General features: G+C 41.7%; 1 protein-coding gene across 2 annotated transcripts; it reads left to right on the top strand.

Annotated features, from left to right (window-relative positions):
- The first annotated feature begins 313 nt into the window (after positions 1-313).
- On the top strand, positions 314-19,324 carry LOC143277739 (uncharacterized). Of its 2 annotated transcripts, XM_076582641.1 has the most exons (7): positions 314-425; positions 1,119-1,196; positions 2,102-2,342; positions 3,214-3,400; positions 4,478-4,568; positions 6,599-6,691; positions 17,136-19,324. In XM_076582641.1, exons 2-7 carry the CDS (start codon positions 1,132-1,134, stop codon positions 17,392-17,394), a joined length of 936 nt encoding a protein of 311 aa, XP_076438756.1. In that variant the 5' UTR covers positions 314-425; positions 1,119-1,131; the 3' UTR covers positions 17,395-19,324. The 2 variants fall into 2 exon arrangements, with proteins under 2 accessions (XP_076438756.1, XP_076438757.1); XM_076582642.1 differs by lacking the exon at positions 6,599-6,691.
- The last annotated feature ends 1,884 nt before the right edge of the window (positions 19,325-21,208 follow it).

Genomic DNA, 21,208 nt, shown 5'->3' on the forward strand with positions numbered 1-21,208 from the left:
GATTCAAATATTTTATCACACTGTTTGGATTATTTCATCTGCGTAATCAAATGTAGACAAAAAACCAGCTCAGTCTGCTGATGAGTAGAAAATTTGTCAACACAAAATTCTGCTGATGTGTAACAACAAAATGGACTTTCCCAATTGCAGCACCGAAACGAATAAACAATTTAATCGAAAATAACAAACAGTTAGTTGTATCTATCATTTTTGTTCATAAGAAATATTTCATCATTCTGTTATTTTTGCTCATACTTGATACATTATTTTACCTTTTTTTGTTTTTTTTTGCTGCGAACTCATGTTATGTTATGTATACGTCAGAGTACAGGACTGCAAAGTGAAGAGTTTAGGTAGGAGAAAAAAAAAATCCTTGTTTACCCAGCCTTTGGTGTGTTCATCTGTCTTTGAAGTCATCACAGAACGTATCCTTTTATTTTAAAGAACGCATTGCATTGATATTTTTGTGCTTGATGCATTTATACATGGGGTTAAATTTAAGAATGGTAGCGGGATCGGCGAATTCCGGGGAGATGTTTCCATTGTTGGACCCAGAGTGCAGAGGAACATAAGAACTTGGATTTATCAGTCTTGGATTTATCAGTCTTTGAACTAAGGGCAGCATAATGAATAATTGGCGTGCGATTTTTCTTCTTCTTCTATTAAAGGTGTAGTGGCTGCTCTGATCAAATTAATGTATCACTTACGGCGTTATGAGTATGAATGTTTATTTTTATTTCTGATCATTTTGCATTGAAAATGAACTTGATTATAATGAAAATGTCAAGTGTGAAAAAAAGACATTTTGATAACAAGCGCGGACGAAAATTTTCCCATGTATCATTGTATGCATTTAATGTTTTCCTGATGTCAGTTATTACAGAATTTTGTGAGGGACAATCGACCAGGCTAGTACAGAGGGAAATGAGAGAAATCCTTAAATGGAACATAAGTGGGGACTTGCTGATCTCAAGATCAAATCATGATCCTGTTAATGTTGGTGTTACAGAATTGTATACAGAACACAGTATTTGGTTTTAGAATTAGAATAGATTATCTTTATTGGAATTTTGTTGTGTTTATAATTATAAGAAATTTGGCCTTAACCATGATTTCAGACCAACAAGGGAAATGTCTGCTCAAGTCCCAACAAAGATTGTGCTTAAAAGCACAACAAAGATGTCATTGAATGATCGGTGAGAATTGTTCCCCACATGTCTGACCTCTGAATGAGTAGCTGCAAACGCAGGCGTTTTCTCCAAAAGCGCCTGTGAGGGCAGTGGCGACACCTGGTAACCTGCTGAGGTGCCATCAAGGTTTCGTCCTGCCCTGGTTTTTTTTTAACACATTAGCCTCTCTCCCTTATGTTTGTGTTGTGATTGAAGATCATTTTGGTTGATTTGTCTGAAATGGCATGTGGCACTGGAGAACCCTGTAAGGGTTGGAAGGCTTTTCACCACAATGACAGCGGGCAGATAAGCACTAGCTTATCTGTGGAGGCAGGGGTGAAACGTGACTCCCAAGACCAGCGGGGGTCTAACGAGTTTCAGCATGCCTTGAAAATGCTGTTTCATGAAGTGAATTGGCTTGCATTGGGTCAGGTACGCTTCATCTGTGAATTGTGTTTAAGTGCATGGAATGGGTAGTGTTTCCATTGAGTATAAAAGAGGGAGAAGTGCATCTTGTTTCAAAAAACTTAGTGGAGGTCACACATGGTGGAACACCCAAGACGTGAATCAGACGGGAAATGAAGGGGGCAAAACAAAGTAATCATGTAAAAATATCTAGCCAGTGGCTTGATAGTTTCGGCATTTCATTTTTGTAATTAAAAGCAAGTCCAGTGTTTGTTGTGTCACTGGAAATGAAAAAAAAAAAAGAAAAGAAAAGAAGAATAAATAAAATGGGGGGGAAAAAGTAAAGGTGATCAGGAAACGATAACCAAGAAAGGAAAATCAGTTGTAAAAAAAAGATACTGAGGAGATAGAAATATGGAGGGAAAAAAAAGAGAAAAGTGATGCCAGCCACTGATGCTAAGACCACACAACAACAACAGCAACAACAAAAAATAGTATGGCAATATTGCTCTCCCTTGCTTCCCAAGTTTCACGAGCATACAGCAACGAGCGCAGCCCACGGTGCAGAACATCCGCTCGAATATGGTGGCCCAACAACAGGCCTCTGCGGCCAACCGGCGTCTGGCCCAGCAACTGGCCAACCGCCCTGGGGTCAACATGAACCCTTACCAGGGGGGAGGAGGAGGTGGTGGTGGTGTGGGCGGCGGCTTGATGGACATGGGGAGCATGGGGATGGGTGGCATGCCCCCACCACAACAGCAGCAGCAGGTGAGTGAAGGGTGTTTTTTTTACTGTGCGAATGTGTTGAGGTTTTGTTGTGAAGAGTGTTTAACTGTGCAAGTATGTTGAGGTTTTGTTGTGAAGTGCGTTTAACTGTGCCAGTGTGTTGCGGTTTTGTTGTGAAGTGTGTTTAACTGGAAGTGTGTTGAGGCTTTGTTTTGAAGTGTCTTGAACTGTGTGAGTGTGTTGAGGTTTTGTTGTGAAGTGTCACATTTTGCGTCATGTAGTGACCATGTTTAACTGGTGCAGTGCAAGGTATAGGTCAATAGATTTAGTCTGTTACATCTGAATTAGTGATGAACGCTTACTATTTATGCGAGTCATATAGAGTTAGAGACCCACCAACTGCTTTTGTTTTGAACGTATGCTATGCTGAGCTTCAGGGATGCTCACCTCACACATATCGGTTAATAATATGGCTTTAATTTTGAATGTTGTGCACTGCATTGAGCTTCACATTCATATGCTGCAAGCACTATGCTGACAATGAAAATTTTTATTTTTGTTGCAAAAATCAAGAACCGATGAAGTGAATGTAACAATGAAAACAATACAAATAGAACATTAACAGCGACCTGGTCTCTGTAAATGAGTTAACTTGTGCAGAATTAAGAAATACGAAGAATTCAGATAGTAGGTTCCACATGGGAAGAAGAAGAAAAAAAAGAGGATGGACATGGGTGATTGAGCCTGTATGAAAAATTACTTAATCTTTCAGTATTACGCAATCTGCGGCCCCGAACTCTCCCTTTCCTCTCCCACCCTTTCCTCTCCATCCCACTTTCCTCCCTAATCCCATGTTCTGTCTCAGTTGCTGGTTCGGTTTGTTATGTTGGGGATTACTTGACTGTGTTAACAGCGAAGTCTGAAGCAGCGACTGGGGCGTGGCAACATCAAGGCTCGCCTGAACCTGGACGCTGTGGGCCGGGGAGGTCCGCCAATGGGAATGCGGGGCCGTGGGCATTCCCCGGTTAACTTCAACAACCGTGGGGGTTTCCGTGGGGGCCGAGGCCAAGGCAGTCCCATGCAGCCCATGAGGGGGAGAGGTGGGTGTTTCAGTGGACTGGTGTTTTATTTATTGTTAGAATATTAGAATATGATCTGAGTTGTAAATTGTAAGTAATTTCACGGAGATTGAAGATGGATTAGCTGAGAAAATTTAACCCTAAACGAACACTGTATGTCATAATTTTGTCATTGTTAATATTCATTACAGGTACTACTTCTTCACACTGAATTATTTTCAGAACTGTTTATTAATAGGGTTTGCTTCTTGACTGTATGGTTAGAGAAAAAGCATAATCTTCCTATCTTCAGTAGAGGAGAGTAGTGTGTATGAAAATTACCCCCCCAGGTTTAGTTAAGATAGTTCTCTGTGGTCGCCAAATACATCACCAGGTGTCCACCCATACAGCATTCCACATAGTAGTTCATGCTGTCACTGTTGGTGGTGTAGTGATAGTAGTCCTGGAAAAAAGTTAAGTAGAAAAGTCAGACCATTGTCACTGCTCCCATTGACTACAGAGGCTGGCCATTCATTTTGAATTTGAGTGCAGTGTTTGTTATTGAATAGTGCAACAGGTGAACAGTTATACCTTTCTGAGGGTTTTACTGTCAGTGTTCATGATTAAGATTAACATTTAGATAAAGATCCCCACAGTTACAAGTCAGATCCACCCACAGATAATTTCAAGTCAGATCTGTGGTTTCCATGTTGACATGGTTTGTTGATAGAATACGCCTTGCCTCGTTGAAAAGGGGGGCGGAGGGAAGTGTAATCAGTTAGCACTGAAACATTACTCGAACACCTTTCCACTGACAGTCTGAAACTGATTCCCCAATGGACAGTTGGAGAGAGCATTTCCACTTGTCCACTAACAGGTCAAGTTGTCTGGGACAGTTTGACAGGTGGGTATTTTTAACCCTGATGATGTCTTCCTTTCACTCATTTGTGGGGTATGGAGGATCACACAGAATACACAAAATATATTGCAAAAACAGGGAATGGGTAAAAGTGGTGATAGCACTGACATAATGTACATGTGGAACAATGGCCTAGTGGCAACACATCAACCAATTGAGGACAACATTGGCATCACCCATGGTAACCGTGTGGTGTGCAGGTGGGCGAGGAGCTCTCCGTGGAACAAACACCTTCTTCAGAGGTCAGCAAGGGGGCAGAGGTCGAGGCATGATGCGGGGTAACTTCAACAGGTCAGTTATCTTTTCCTTTACCCCCTCTCAACACTTCCCTTTTTTTTCGTTTTTTTTTTTTTTCATGAATATCTTACTGTAATTATTTAAAGTTTTGTTGAAAGTGTCTGCCCTTTCTGTTACAGTGTGTTTGTGGTGCTTTGGAGAACGTTAGAATGCCAAAGTGTGCATGCCGTTTTCCTGAAGCTGAATGTTTTGTGTGTCCGTGAACGAAAAGTTGGGGATGGAAGGGTGGGGGAGGCAGCCAGAGGGGTTACGTTGTTGACACTTGTGAACGTCCAAGATGCCCCGATGTGGTGTTCTTGCCACCAGTTACCAATTTTGCTAAACCCCACCCTCCCTGCTACACACATGGTTGGGAAAACCATGGTTCAACAGGGAGAGTGTCTCTCCCATTTCTTTTTATATTTTAGTGTCCGGGGTGGGGGGGGACTAGCCTCAGTGCAGTCTGTCGACTAATAAGAGAGAGTCTAAACTGTGGGCTTACAGAACAAATATTTGGAACCTGATAATTAACTTTTAGGGGATTGGCAGTCTTGTCCTTGGAATGAACTTGGCCTATTTGTATGACATAAATAAATCACTATGCTGGTGATGTCAGTGTATATTGCATATGTGGCAGTGAATTGACATCTGCATGATTTTCTACTGTATGATCATTGTCCACAACTCCCAGTTTTTTTTTCTTTTTAATTGTTGTAGACTTGTACAAAGGAATGCTGAAGGTTTAGCAAAGGAATTGCATTTCAGACAGACACTAATTTCAACAGATTTTCATTTCGTTTGCCATAATGTTTACAAAGGAGTCAAATTTTGGACAGACACTTTTTTCAATAGACTTGTATTTCACTTCCTGCATTATATTTTTCACCTTATCTTTTTACAGTGTTTTTCTTTTTTTTTTTTTTTTTTTTTTTTAATACAAATATTTTGATTTCCTGTAATTTTCTTCTTACTTTGCTGCAGTTGAAAAAAAAATTAGGAACTGTGGATAGAATTTCAGGCAAGCAGAGCAATTTTTGTTTTCAAGAACATTAGCATGTACAGAAAGAGAAAGTCCTGTTGCTTGAGCCAAACAGTTGTTTCAGAATGGCAGGCAGAGCAATAGAAGACAACATACCAAGGTGTGTCATTCAGAGAGCAAAAGGAGTTGAATTTTGTTGTTGAAAACTTGCACTGTTTGGGCACTCCCAGATGTGGGATCTTTTGTACTAGGGTCTGAAATTGGACCAAGAGACCAAGAGAAGATTTTGAAAGTAGGTAACTTCATACACTTTCATATGATTATGAAGGGGAAGTGGTTTGTTGGGGGGGAAAAAGTGGCGTCAGACTGCAGAAATCCTCAGTCTGATCCCTGAGGTTATATACACCCAAAGTGTTTTGTTGGTTTTTTTCCTGTAGATTTTGACACAAAGTCCCCCTTTAATTTTGAACCTTGATCATCTCTGGAGATGTACCAGTTGGTGGCTGGAGGGCACATGTACCTACAGGTGGTTGGAGGGCACATGTACCTGCAGGTGGCTGGAGGGCACATGTACCTGCAGGTGGTTGGACGGTACATGTACATGGTTGGAGGGCACATGTTCTGTAGGTAGCTGGAGGGCATGTGTACCTGTAGGTGACTGGAAGGCATATGTACCTGTAGTCAGCTGGAGGGCACAGCAAGAGAAGGGATTGCAGGTCATGAAGAATGGCACCACAGTGATGACATTTTCTCGGATGAGTGCTGAAAGCACGACAGAATGAAAAGAAACAGTCACCCCCCCAAAATTTTTTTAATGGGTTTCAGAACATTTCTTGTCTTGTTAGGGTTAAGGATCATGAAAAATGGCACCTCAGGGAATCTGCTTTCTTGGACGAGTGCTGAAAACACAAGATACTGAAAAAAAAACACACACTCCATTTTCTTGTGTTGACAAAACATTTCTCATGGTATGTGCTGTGGAAGAATTGATGGTGACGGGGGTGAAAGAGAGGTGTAAAGGTTGTGTGAGAGGGTTGTTGACTGGCCATAGTGTGTGCTCACTCAGATTCCCAGAGGGCTTTGGGCCGTCCTCTGGCTGGAGGGGGCGGGGTCAAGGTGGCAGGAACCAGCGTCGTGGGGGTCGTTACCAGGGAGACAGGTCACTCACTAACCTACCTTTCCTTCCTGCCATTTTCTAGGCTTGGTGTTGGTGTGCCTGCTTGTTTGTCGTGGTGTAGCTAACCACTTTCTTTCAGGGCACGCTGGCATGGATTAGGACAGCCCCCCATTCCCCCCCACACCCCTCCCCCACTTTTTTTTTTTCTTATATACCCCCCTTCGCCCTCCATAGCTTCCATCTTGGATTTGTTTTTTTTCTGTTCTGCAAGCAAGTTTACAATGCAACAAGAATCATCTTTGGAATAAAACTTTTAGAGGATTTCTATATTAATATAGTATCAAAGATGATGTTTGGACATACATTGTGTTAGGGGGTGTAGTTGTACACTTTTCATAACAAAATATCCTGACTATGACTGAAGATTTGCACATGTTCTAGGCTAAAGTGATGGGTTATTTCCTATACCCACTTATAATATGCCCCTACATGTAATCATGAGGATAACCAGAATCACTTCAGTTGATCAATAACATTACTTTCGTTCTATGTCACATTTTCGTAGTTGCGATTGTCAACATTCTGCTAAAAACCAAACAAAATTCTAGCCACCTCTTCTGCACCATACTTCCTGGCAGCCATGTTGACACGCTTGACAGCTTTTCGCTTTACAAAGTGGGGAAAAAAGGCATCGGAATCAAGCCAAAACTTGCTGAGATTGCTTTGAATATGTATCAAGCAGTCGCCATTTACAAGGAAGTAAGCGTATTCAAATGAGTGGTTGGGCTGTTTATAATGCTGTTACCCTTAAACTTGAGGATATATCGGCAGTCAGAAGTGAAAGGCTTAACAGAATGATCGTGTTTTCACAGATGGTGACTGAAAATTGTAGAGTTCCTGGTGGGGGACTGCAGTTTTGAGTGGACTGAATGTTGGTGTTTTCACAGAAGGCGACCTAAAATTATACTTTATAGGATTTCTGGTGGCCCCCTTCCCCTTCCCTCCGTGCAAGTATCTGTCCATGCACTTCATCAGCAAGATTGTTGTTAGAAGCCCTGTCATTGCTCTCGCTTGGCTGAAAGGTTTGTCAGAACATAGGTCAAGGGAAACAATCCATCTGCTGCATTCCAGAGAAAGTGGTTTTTCAAATTGGTTGTTTCCCTTCTAGTTGTGTTGGTGTTTCAGCAGCTTGGTGTATCGGGTAAGGCCAGCAGATATGTGATAGTCAGTCATGTCCGACTATGACCATCAGAACAGTAGAGGAGGCAACTGCTGTTCCGACTAGCAGGGCTAGAATTTGATTATAGTGGAGAGTGTCTTGCCCAAGTACATCCCCACTCTCTCGGCCAAGAGGGTTTTAGGACAGTCGGTGTTGAGATCGTTCCCAAAGGCCAACTAGCCCACAAGGCTGCAGCACTAAGAGCCAGTGCAATTTTGCCTCCTAGTTTGAGAGTCATAGTCCTCCACAAAAGACTAAACTGTAAATGGTTTCCCATTGACTGGAGAAACCACTGATAATACAGCAGATACACATCAGTGCAAAATAGTGGGCCTTCATGATGCATCCAGTGGCAGGCTGTGGAGGCAAAGATGTATTTAAAAGAAATAAAATTTAAAAAAGGGCAGCTGTTCTTACTCCACTACCCTCATGAAATAATTGTTTTGTTTCTTTTCGCCGTGTTGACTACAGATGTGGTTTACACAAAGACATTTGCCGTCTGACCAGCATAATATTTCTTAGCAGTTTCTTGATACATGGGCTCACAGAAGTAGATTCTTCTTGTCTCTTGAAACTTGTTTTGAGCAGACTTCATTGCTTTTATTATGCATACAGCAGCATGTCATAACATGCTACAATGTTTCTTTATTAAATGAAAAGAAATGTCAAAAAAATAAGTGGAGTGTATTAATGTTTTGCATGGAGTGGTTTAGATCAGTGTCATCATCCCCTATCCTTTGATGGTCATATCATCATGGAAGACTGATGTTCAGAAAACATGCAGTGTTGTTGTTTGTAGAAAAGTCTGTCGGATAGTGTCAGAGGAGAACTTGGAATTGTTTGTGTTGAAACTTTTGTTCGTTTTGTGACTTTGAGCCATGGTCAGAATGTGACAGAACAGCTATTTTTTGTTTATGATATCAGAATGCAGTCTCATGATAAATAAGTAGTTTCCCACTTAACAAATATTCTCTGCCTATCTCTTTCCCTCTCGTTTGCTCACTCTGTCTTTCTCATTCTCTCTTTAAATTTTTTAAAATTATCTTTCTTCATTATATCTCAATGATTTCCCCTCTTACATGCTGTCCTCCACCACTCCTAAAGCTCTCAGCGAGAGAGGAGCGGCGTGTGTTTCATTAAACAATTCAGGGAGAGGGTCTGTATTTGACATGGTAATGTTGCTGATCCATCAGTGTCAGTGCCCGAGTGCACACAGCTGCCACTGTTTTCTGTCCCCTTTCCCTCTCTCTTCTTCCTCACTCTGCCCCCACCTTCCCACCTGCCACTCCTTCCCACTGAAAACTACCATGCGGATGGGTACACACACACACAGACAGACACACTCACATATATGCATTCCGAGGACTAAACAGTAAATTTTGACCGGTGAAGACTAGGGTGCGGAGACAAGTACCTGAACTGTAGCTGCCTGCAAGTGAAGGAGAGATGGGGTGTGGGGAGTTGTTTTGAGACAGTCGACGTAACAGTAGGTTTTTTTTTTCTTTTCTGGTAACTTTTCCAGAGTTTGTTTTTGTTTTGAGTGATGTATATATCGCCTTCATTTCCATATTAACGTCAGCAAGACAAATGAGCATTTACCTTGTTTGTAGGTGTTGCCACAATTGGGGAGTTTAAAATATCAGTTCCGTGTCGGCACAAGTGTTACACTGGGGGTTAAAAAAAAAAAAAGAAGAAGAAGCAGCAAAAAAAAAAGACCGACCGAAATGTCAGGCTGCCAAGATTGTGACAGGATAATGGCTGACAGAAGAGGTAGCACTGTTGATTGTAAGGATTGGATGATAGAGTGGTGGCCTAGTAGTAACGCATTCACCTCAGTTGTGAGAAAATCTGTATATGTGATCGAATCCCACACTTGCCAGTGTGTTCTCCCCTTCCAGTAGGCCTTCAGTGGTGGTCTGGACATTAATCATTCGGATGAAAATGATAAACCAGGGTTCATTATGTAGCATGCACTTACCACACATAAAAGAACCCACAGCAATAAAAGGGTTGTCCCTGGTTTAAAAAAAAAAAAAAAGTTGAAAAATCCACTTTAATAGGAAAATACATGCACTGTTGCAAACAGAAAAAGGGGGTTCTGCACTGTAGTGATGCGCTCTCCCTGAGGAGAGCAGCCCAAATTGCAGAGAAATGTTGTGACAGGGTATATGTGTGTGCATGACTGAAGTCTGTCTGAATGACACAAGAAACAAATGATGAGCCTCTACAGACAGCACTCAGTTCTACCTTGGGAGACACCTTGTTGTGCAAATGACTCCTTGTTTGTAAAGCATTTAGAGCTTGGGTCTGACTGAGGAAAGGTACGAATAAAGTGTCTGCAACATCATCATCTTCAGGTGACATGATCGTGTGTGTGTGTGTGTGTGTGAAACTGGCACTTTTCTGCTCTGCCCTTCCCATGCTCAGAGTGCTATGATGATATGCCTCCAGGAGTCCTGTGTAATGAAGGCGAGCGTAAAGGATTGGCTTTACCATTTGTTGATTTCTGCACGCTGGCACAGCACGCATAGACGCAAATACATCAAGGTGTTATTGGATATGCTGGTTGGTTCTTCTGAGTTTAAGGCGAGTTCGAAGATTCTTGTGTGTGTGTTGCTTAGGAACAGCGGAACTATATGTATTTAATAATTGGTAGTCATTTCCGGATTATGACCATCAGAACAGCAGAGGAGGAAGTTGCTGTCCCTACAGTCTGATCTAGATTTTGATTATGTACTAGAGAGTGTCTTACCCAAGTTATATCACCACTCTCTCAGCCAAGAGGGTAGTCTGTTGGGATGGTCCCCAAAGGTCAGCTATCCCTGAGGGCTGCAGCACTAAGAGGTAGTGCAATCGTGCCTCCTAGTTCATGAGTCGTGGTAGAGTCATAGTTCTTGAAAGACTGAGCTGTAAATGAATTCCCATTGCAGTGGAAAAACCACTGATCGCACAGTTCTCGCATATCTGTTGGCCCAACTGAAAGCTTACGGCAATCTCATACAGTGTACAGTATTGTTGTCCAAGTGTTGTGTGCAGTGTAGGGTTTTCCTGTGAAGATGTCATTATCACTAAACTTCATGTATCAGGAGGTATATCGGTTACCTACACATGGTTTATGGTAAGTAAATGGTTCCTTATCTTGATCTATTTGATTAACATAAGACTCAAGAGAGAAAAAGAAAGAGCAAGAGCACATTGTGTACAGGATGGAGAGTATGGTAAATAGGCTGTTACATCAACAAAGCTGGATATTTGATGCCCAGATTTTCTTGAGAGAAACTGATCAAGTTGTGATAGACTTGAAGACAGTAAGGAGGTGACAAAAGGGTGGCGCCGCACAGTGGTAACGCCCTCCCCCTGTGGAGAGCAGTCCAGATTTCAAACAGAGAAATCGGTTGTGACAAAGAGTAGTACAAATTCCTTCAGCAACAAAAACCTCATGATTTCTGGCTCAGAACCTTGCCTGGTTCACATGGTCTTTGTCGGGCATTTCTCTGTAGTCTCGATAGTTGCATGTTCATGAATGGCTCTGAGTGGCCTGGTCTGAATATTACAAACCTTCCAGTGAAGATCCTTAAAAAAGTTAAATTTTAGTTGTGAAAATGTTGTGGTTTGGTTAGTTGACGTGTGTGTGTGTGTGAGTTAGTATTCTTACTGTTCTGTGTGTAAACGTGAAGAACGTGTTTCATTTTATCCTGTGGCTATTTGTTGTGGCCCTGCTTTCATCTGTAAACTGCAAGTTGTCTGGGTTTTTTTTGTGTTGGAGTGACAAGGTTGGTTGTTGCTCTAAGCTACAGTGCAGTGACTGTGACTGAAACAAATGTTTCTGTGCCATGTTGTTACAACAGCTGTCCAGAATATGAATGGGAAGGGCAAAACAGTAATGGGCTTAAGTTGTGCGCCTTTGTCTTTTATGTCATAGCAGTCGTGGCTGTCCTTGTTTGTCTTTTATGTCATAGCAGTCGTGGCTGTCCTTGTTTGTCTTTTATGTCATAGCAGTGGTGGCTGTCCTTGTTTGTCTTTTATGTCATAGCAGTTGTGGCTGTCCTTGTTCAAGTCGTGCGCCTTTGTCTTTTATGTCATAGCAGTTGTGGCTGTCCTTGTTTGTCTTTTATGTCATAGCAGTTGTGGCTGTCCTTGTTTGTCTTTTATGTCATAGCAGTTGTGGCTGTCCTTGTTTAACTTAAGTCATGCGCCTTTGTCTTTTATGTCATAGCAGTTGTGGCTGTCCTTGTTCGTTTAGCTTAAGTCGTGCGCCTTTGTCTTTCATGTCATAGCAGTTGTGGCTGTCCTTGTTTGTTTAGCTTAAGTCGTGCGCCTTTGTCTTTTATGTCGTAGTAGTCGTGGCTGTCCTTGTTATTTGTTACCGTAGCAGTTGTGGCTGTTCTTGTTTGTGTAATGCTACAACTGCTGTAAACTATGTTGTAAAACACCCGGTATCAAGTAGTAAATGCCTACCCTCCAGTTTCTATTTGAAAAACTTCATTGGGAAAAATGCGTTGTAAATAAATGCCATACCCCCTACATTGAAAAGAAGAGAAAACGATTACCATGAGTTCAGTTCAGTAACTCCAGGAGGCGCAACAGTTTAGGACAAATCCATATTCGTTACACCACATCTGCTAAGCAGATGCCTGACCAGCGGCATAACCCAACATGTTTACCATGAACCTTGCGATTTTTCTGTTAGCTATTTGTGATTGTGGTGTTTTACAAAGGAGTGCAGATTTAGAGATGTCAGTAATATATATGTCATTGGAAAACCAGGTGAGATCATGTTACTCCATGTTGTATTCCAGTAGCTTGCATTTTTTACACCCAGCCCATCCAGTGTTGTGTGAAACTAAGTAACTTAAGAGATTAAGTTCCAGCAAAAGTGCTGTAAAGTGCCCAGTAAACGTCCGTCCCCAACTAAAGGTGAAGTGTGTGCAAAGTGTGGAAGGGCACCTACCAGGTAGTTTACGTTAGTGTTGTGAGGGTGGGAAGATAATGTCTGTGTTTTCACTTCAGCATCAGGGTGGCTGGCATGCTTGGCTGTCTGCATCCTGCATGTTGCATGGTTTGTTAGTTGGTGTGGTAAGATCGGTTGTGGAACAGTGCAGGGGTGTGCGTTTGCGTCTGACATTGGACATGTACTAAAACTAAAAGTGTAGAGTATGTCCAGTCAGTTTGTTGCAGAAGAGGACAAATGTCACATTACTTTAAAAAAAAGTTTTTTCACTGATGCGGTCTTTGATACATTTTTAACTCACTTGTGTAAACAGAGTGAGTATGTTTTAACCCGGTGTTCGGTTGTGTGTGTGTGTGTGTGTGTGTGTGTGTCCGTGTGTCTGTGTGTCCGTGGTAAACTTTAACATTGACATTTTCTCTGCAAATACTTTGTCAGTTGACACCAAATTTGGCATAAAAATAGGAAAAATTCAGTTCTTTCCAGTCATCTTATTTAAAACAATATTGCACTTCTGGGATGGGCACAAAAAAAAAAAAAAGAAGCCTAATTATATGCAAACTGCATTTACTGTTATATTTTTTGTATTCTCTAAACTTGGCACTTTGACCTCTTATTCTGACCCAACAACAAGAGGAGTCATTGTTATCATTTTTTGTTCAAACAGGAACTTCTTTTGCCAAGCATGGAATTTTTATTTATTTTGCAAACGTTTTGGTGCAGATAGTAAAGAAGGGAAATTACTCTGTAATTAATGCTAGGGGACTTAATTTATCACAAGTGAGTCTTGAAGGCCTTGCCTCTCTTGTCTTTGTTAGCTCTGATTAACAACTTTAGGCTTGAGTTGTTGTCTGACTGGTTTTAATGTCCCATTCATCGCAGTGTGAAGAGGACCGACAAACTTGATGCCCAGTTATGTTTGGGTGAGTTGGGACATTTGTCCTGTTGCAGTATAAGTGGATAATTATGCTTGGGTGAGTTGGGACATTTGTCCTGTTGCAGTTTAAGTGGATAATTATGCTTGGGTGAGTTGGGACATTTGTCCTGTTGCAGTTTAAGTGGATAATTATGTTTGGGTGAGTTGGGACATTTGTCCTGTTGCAGTATAAGTGGATGTACAAATCTACAATCCAGAGTGACTGTGTGTGTGGAGTGGTCCTTGACAGCAAGGGAAGATGTAGTGTGGTTTGTTTTTCACATGGGAATGACACTCTGGGTGGTGTGTGTTAGGGGAAGGAGTGGGGTTGGGGTAGGGGGGGTTCTGTACACCCCGGCTGAAGTAGCTTTCTGTGTGGGGTCCAGGTGGGTGACCTCACCTGTAAAGAGACTTGTTCTCTGACCTGGAACGAGAGAGATTTCCTAGTTATTTTGAAAGCCGCCTTGTTCTTCATCTCCTGGTCATGTTTATCCTTTTTTGTTCTAAAGTTTTTTTCTTTACGGGGTCTTTATGGATATATTTTGTTAATATTTTTTTTTGTCTGATCTACTGAATACTGAAGATTGTAAAAAAGAAAGAATAAAAACAGACTGCATGCACACATAAGCATAAGTACAGACACATTGCTTACTTGCATCCATGAACATGTCCGCATTACACAATGACATTCACACTCCAAGCTAGCAAATGATTGGTCTGTGATGGCTTTTTTTTGTTTGTTTTTGTCTTGCTCTCTATCCACAAATTTATTCATGCTTTCTGATCTCCTTTACTGCTTCTACAGATGATCTGTAGTTTGGTTATCTTAGCTGTTTCTTTAAAACAAGATAAAATATGCATGCATGAATAGATACGTTATTTTGTGTTTTCAGGCCTCTTACTCCCATCCCATCCTCCACCTTGGATTCACTTTTCAACTGATATTGTTGTACACATATGCACATATAAGTACACACAAGACACACATACATACATAGATTAAATCTGCAAACTGGATTCAAAGGGTGAGGGTGTGCATTTTGCTTGTAACCATAATAAGCCCTGCCGAATGGGTCTATAGTTTGAACTTGCCCCACCCCTTCCTCCACCTTGGATTCACCTTGAAACTGTTTGTGTACATACGCGCATGTATAATACACGAGAGTGCACACATACATGGGGGGTGGGGGTGGGGGGTTGGGTCTGCCTGTGTTATTTTTGTTGTTTTTCCTTCCTTCCACTGCTCCCATTGTTTTTTCTTTTTTCTTTTTTTTTTGTTTTTGTTTTTTCACTGTCTCTGCAGGCACATAGTCACTTGCTAAACATCACTGGGTGTGGATTAAACATGGCAGAGAAAATGTGCTTTGTCCTGCTTCTGTCTTGGTGAGGGAGCACTTTTATTATTCAGATCTCTTTCGTTTTGTCAGTCAAAGCCTGTTCAGTACACAGATTACTGGCTTCATGGAGGCACGACCTGTGGTGAGAAGAATGTAGAGAGTGCTGTTGCAGCATTGAAAATCTCACTGCAAGTTGTGACTGAGTGCTCATCACGTTTTCTTTGTGGGTTTGCCAGGAGCGGCTACGCTCAAGGATAAATGGTAGATTTGTCTTCAAAGTTTTGGAAGGTCGGTTAGGCTTCTGTACGATAAATGATTTGATCTGTCTCCAACTGACGGGCGGAATAGCCGAGTGGTTAAATCGTTGGACTGTCAATCTGAGGGTCCCGGGTTTGAATCACGGTGACGGCGCCTGGTGGGTAAAAGGTGGAGATTTTTCTGATCTCCCAGGTCAACATGTGCAGACCTGCTTGTGCCTGAATCCCCCTTCGTGTGTATATGCAAGCAGAAGATCAAATAGGCACGTTAAAGATCCTGTAATCCATGTCAGCGTTCGGTGGGTTATGGAAACAAGAATATACCCAGCATGCACACCCCCGAAAACGGAGTATGGCTGCCTACATGGTGGGGTAAAAATGGTCATACACGTAAAAGCCCACTTGTATGCATACGAGTGAACGCAGAAGAAGAAGTCGTCTCCAACTGTTTGGAAGATCTGTGCTGAAACTGTGGAAGTGTTTTTTTTTTCTGTCACTGTCCTAATGTGAAGTGAGTAACATAATATTTTTGGTTCCATGTGTGCTATGAGTGTTGTTGTTTGTTTTGTGTTTTTTTCCTTTAGCACTATCTTTGTTTCTGTGTAAAAGTGAGATTTTCTTCCTTCTTGTCTTTTTCCTCCTCTTTGGTTGGTTTGTCTTCCTGATCCATTCACCTGTTTGTTGTAGCTGCTGTAGAACCCCATTCAGCAGTGTTTGCCTCTGTGTCTGTGTGGGTAACTTTGTCATTTCACGATCCAGGCTGTGTTTTTGGCACTCGATTCAGAAAAAGGGAGTATGTATTTTTACTGTATTGTTATGAAAAATCGTGTTATACATATATATTTTTTCCAGATAGGTTTTGTTTTACCCCATTGCTCATGCTGGTACAGTAGTATTGAGAAATGCGCTGAATAGCCTGTGTCAGAGGCTTGTTCTGAGTTCAGCTGGGTGTGGAGTTTATCAGTTACATGATGTACTGCAGTTTCTCTTCCAGGTTTTTATTCTCCACTTGTCCATACCTGTTGACTGAGTTTTTGTTAGATATGTTCCTTTTTTTATGTTTGGTTGATGGTTTGCTTTTGATCACCAATTTTCAACCCTGATACTGGGAGGACCATGTGTTATCAGCCCGACTTGAGCTAAACTGAAAATTGAGTGTTTTTGTGATGATGGCTTGTGTTGGTGAGTCACTTAGTTGACAGTTTGCCAGTCTGGCTCCAACCATTTTAGTTGGCTTGTGTTGGGGAAATAAAGTGAAAATCACTTAGTTTTCCAGTTACGCTCCAGCAAGGTTATTTAATTTGGTTGGCTGGTGTTAGTGAAACTGAAAGTCACTTGACAGTTCTCCAGTAAACTGTAAAGCGACAGCCATTTAATTTTAGTTTGGGGCACATATGTGGTTGGGTGGGCTATTAGCAACAATAGAGAGTATGTTACATACATAACTGTATGCCTTGCAGATATAGTTTTTTTTTTAAAAAGGAGAGAAAGAGAGAGGTGCTGGTATTTATGGAAAATGCTGATGAGAATGTGTTTGATGATGTGTACTTTGCAGCATGTCATACCTCATATGTCATTTTTCACATCATTCATCCTGGGGAAAATGGTTGACAGACTAAAAATTTGGCTGTCATTTCTTTTCATTGCATTGTCATGATTTTGTGTGCGTTTTACTGTTTCTTGTTCGATCATTTGGAGCATGTCAGAAGAAACAGTACGTAAATTCCAAGAACATAGGAGGCATGACGAGTCGAGTCGCACTCCTGGCCTGTGCTGACCGTTGCATCAGAACTGTTCTCTGTGTTGCAGAACCAGCATGCGTGGAGGTCCGGTAGCAGGGGGTCCGCCCCGAGGAGGAAGTCGTGGAGGCTTCCGGGGTCAAGGGATGAGAGGTCGCGGCCGTGGCGGCGCCATGCGGGGAGGTCGAGGTCGGGGGCGAGGGGGCAACAACAAGGAGGGTGGAGTGTCACGGGAACAGCTGGACAACCAGCTGGATGAGTACATGTCCAAAACCAAGTCACACCTGGATGCTGAACTGGACACCTACATGGCTGAGGCCAACCCTTGAACTGGGAAGGGGGATTGGGGGTGGTGGTGTGGGAGTTGAACTCGAACCCCCCCCGGGTGCTTCAGATTTTTGTGTTCCTAATGACTGTGACGACTGAGTTGGGGGCCTGGTGATGTGAGGGAGGAGTCTGTGGGACTTTGCATCCATTCAAAATGTGTTAGTGATGGTGCGTGTAAGTAAAGTGTGTGACAGATGGTGAATGTGGTGTTGGGTGAACTTTTTGCCTCACTTCTGGGTGCGCTTGCTTCTTGAGAGATGATTTTTCTTTTCTTTTAATATTTTGACAGTATGGGAGACAGTGGATGAAACCCTTTTTTTCAGTTTCCAGGGTCCATACAGTTCATGGAAAATCATTGAATTTGAAATTGTAATTTTTCAGAGCTTGAAAGACATGGGTTTTTATGGTCAAAGCCTTAAAAAACAACAACAAAAAACACATGCTAGTGCTGAATGAAGGAAAATATAGATAGTGTGGTCTAAGTTTAAAAAAAAAAAATCTAATATAGTGTCAGTATGTGTGCAAGTACAAGGTTATCCAAAATTCTTTGAGGAAAATACAAACTGTGCTTTTGTGGTGTTAAACATGACAAGGTATGCATCGCTTTACTAGTGTGTGTGTGTCTGCTCCACTGTCGACGTGCGAAGCACGTTGTTTTTATCTTCCCAGCTGGTCATTTTGATAACAGAAGAAATAATAATTGTGAGGGAAAAACATGAATTCATGTCTTGGAAATTTCTGAAGATGCACTGGGAAAGTTTTGAAAAAGTCCTGGAATTTTGAACTTTGGAGAAACCTGTATGGACCCTGTAATATGAACTGCAAATTGAACTGTTTTGCACATGATGGAGGGTTGTGCCCTTTTGTCTGTTGAAAAAAGACGAAAACTCTCAATAGTCTTAATATATCAGGTTGGTGGGCCTGACACTTGTCCATTGTTGAAAACCAGAAGCGGGTCACACACAAACTAAAATTTAAAAGTGGGAGGGGGTTGGGGTGGTCGTTTTATATTTTTCTGGCATGATTGTAAAATAGTATTGAATGAGTATGTGACCTGTCTCCATCCCCAGCCCCCCTTTTATCCCCCCCCCTCAAGTTGCAGTCTCTGCAATCTTTTGCAAGGAAGATTTGTCGGCTGTTGATGGAAAGTATGTAACTGGCCAAGCTGAGGTTGGTGAGTCACTAGTAGGAGCAAGTCAGACTGCTTTGGTTATGGTCTTGGGGAAAGAAAAAAACAAACAGCAAACAAACAATGAAAAACTTGTAAATTGCAGGAGAAAGAATGGAAAAGAGTGTCATGTGTTTGTTCCCCCCTCCTCCACCCCATTTGAACCCTGGGTAAAAAGTTTTTTTTTTCTTCCCCCACCCCTTTCATACCCCCAAAGTAGTCTAGTGAGGAGAGCACAATCTCATGGATCTTCATGAAAAGCCTGATTCCCCCCCCCCACCTGCCCCACCTTTTACCACTGCCCCTAAACCAGTGTCATTTTGCAGGCTCCGCTCCAAGATATTACACAAGTGTTCATGAGTTAAAGTGTTGAACAAAGGTATGTCTGAGCTGAGATACATGAGATTCTTCATTTGTTTCATTCTCTTTCATATATATATATATTTCTTTTTTTATATATATAATTCATTCACAAGTTTGGCTGGTCTGCTTATATTGTTACCCCTCCTGTAGTAAGGACTATTGCCAAATTAGTTTTTACATGATGTCAGTTGACAGGTATTTTAGATTATGGTCCATGATATTTACTAATTTAGGCAGGGTTTTTGTTGTTCAAAGGTTTCCTCTCAAAGAGAGAGAAAAAACAGAACAGATCAATCATTGTGTGTTTGAAATATGTGGTGAAACTCATTCTTGTGTGACTATGGCAGTGATGTTGAAGAAGTGAAACTACTAAAGAGAAATAAAGTGCAATGTGAAAACGGTGACTGTGTGTGTGTGTGTGTGTGTGTCCATGCTTGTACAGGGTTGTCCCTGGCAAAATTCTACTCTGCAGAAATATCCAGTTTGATCTGAAAACAAATTTACTAGTAGAAGGCAGGAAAAAGAAGAAAAAAGGTTGAAACTGCAGTGTAGTGATGCACTTTTCCAGAGGAGAGCAGATTTGCACACAGAGAAATCTGTTGTGATAAAAGAGGAATATAATACAATGAAATGCAAAGGCTATAGTGGGCATGCCATTGCCAGTGACAAGATACTAGGAACACATGTACAAGGTACAATATTTAACTCGCAAGACTGCTACTAACAAGTATGCTTGCCAGTGAAGGGCTGTTGTCTCACGGAAATAACACCGAGGTCAGGATACAGGTCATTGCTTGTTTGGATTTCGTCCTCTTGATAAAACATTGCTTATATTCAGCAAAATTATTTCAACCGCTTAGAAGTGCATGGAAAGTAGTCTGCCTTTCAGATTCATATTGCAATGATCTCATATCACCAAGGGTTAGTATCCAGGAGTTATTGTCTGCTGAACTTTAAAAAGAAAAATGTGTTTTTTGATTTTGAGTGGGAAAATATCTTGACTGCACTCAGCCGCATTGATACTTTAATGATAATTGTAAATCATATCTTCTCCATCAGTTCATATTACCGCTTTCTGTCAACTATTTGGAAGATAGTGTTTCAGTTTGGTATTGAAAATTGTGATCTTTGTGTGATTTTTTTTTTTTTTTTAAACGATTTTTTTCATTATTTTCGGTTTCATGCAATTTTCAGTTACCTAAAAACATTGGTTCAATGTATAAAGAAAGGTCCTGTAGGACCTGCTACCTATGATGTACTGCCGCCTTCGTCAAGGAGACGGGGGAATCCATCTGATAAATGACGAACGAGACAACAAGAAAGGTCCTGTGATCTATGGTCATCAGGGTATTGAATTTACATCCATTGTGTTCAAGGCTCAGCATGGGAAGGTTGGATCCAGTCCCTTCTTTCTCCCATTACCCAAACGAAGTCGGGTATTTTTTATTTTTATATCTATATCTATATTTGTACATACATACATACATACATTCCCTCACACACACACACACACACACACACACATGTATATATAAGATTCATTCATTCATTCATTCATTCTCTGATCAACACGAACGGATAGGTTGTCAGACTGACCATCAGACGCATACACGTGTGCGCACGTCCGCGACCCTCCGCCCCCCACCCACCCCCAACACCCACACACTGACACTGACACACAGACATACACACGCACACACACACGCAGACACACACACATGAGCATGGCATCATTCCCTCTTTCTATCTTAACCATTCCCCCCTTCCACCCACCCCCAATCTCCCACCCCCTCCATTTTCAGATCTCACCAAAGTGAAACCGAAAAGAAGTGACGACAACTCTTGCTGACAGTTCTGACAGCTGGGAGAGAGAGCTGAAGAGAGGAGGGAAGGGGAAGGGAGGGGGTGGGCGAAAGGGGTGTGGGTGTGGGGGCAGTGGAGGGAGAGGAGCGGGTTGATGGTCCTTGAAGACAAGATGAGGGATGGTAGGTACGTTGTAGTGGTGGTAGGGGTCTGATGAAATAGGGGGGTGGGGGTGAGGGTTTGATGATAGAGCCAGGGACACTGAGAACCAATCGAGACTCGGAACGAAGGAACGAAATGTTATCTTGTAGTGTAAGAGGGTGGTAAAAGAATTTAAACACAAATGTTCTTGTTTATACACATGCACCCGACCTAATGGACGAAGAAAAATGAGAATGCAAAAAAAAAAAAGAAAAGGTAACAGAAATAAGAAGAAAAAGGGAGGGAAAAAAGAAAAGAGAAAAGAAATAGAGGTTCAAAAA

The sequence above is a fragment of the Babylonia areolata genome, chromosome 35 (genome assembly GCF_041734735.1).
Source record: "Babylonia areolata isolate BAREFJ2019XMU chromosome 35, ASM4173473v1, whole genome shotgun sequence".
NCBI lineage: Eukaryota > Metazoa > Mollusca > Gastropoda > Neogastropoda > Buccinidae > Babylonia > Babylonia areolata.

Excerpts from the sequence above, each read along its gene's own strand:
- LOC143277739 (XM_076582641.1), top strand. The coding sequence starts at position 1,132 with ATGTCTGCTCAAGTCCCAACAAAGATTGTGCTTAAAAGCACAACAAAG. Across the intron at positions 1,197-2,101 it reads AAGATGTCATTGAATGATCG|TTTCACGAGCATACAGCAAC; the intron begins GTGAGAATTGTT and ends TTGCTTCCCAAG. Across the intron at positions 4,569-6,598 it reads ATGCGGGGTAACTTCAACAG|ATTCCCAGAGGGCTTTGGGC; the intron begins GTCAGTTATCTT and ends GTGCTCACTCAG.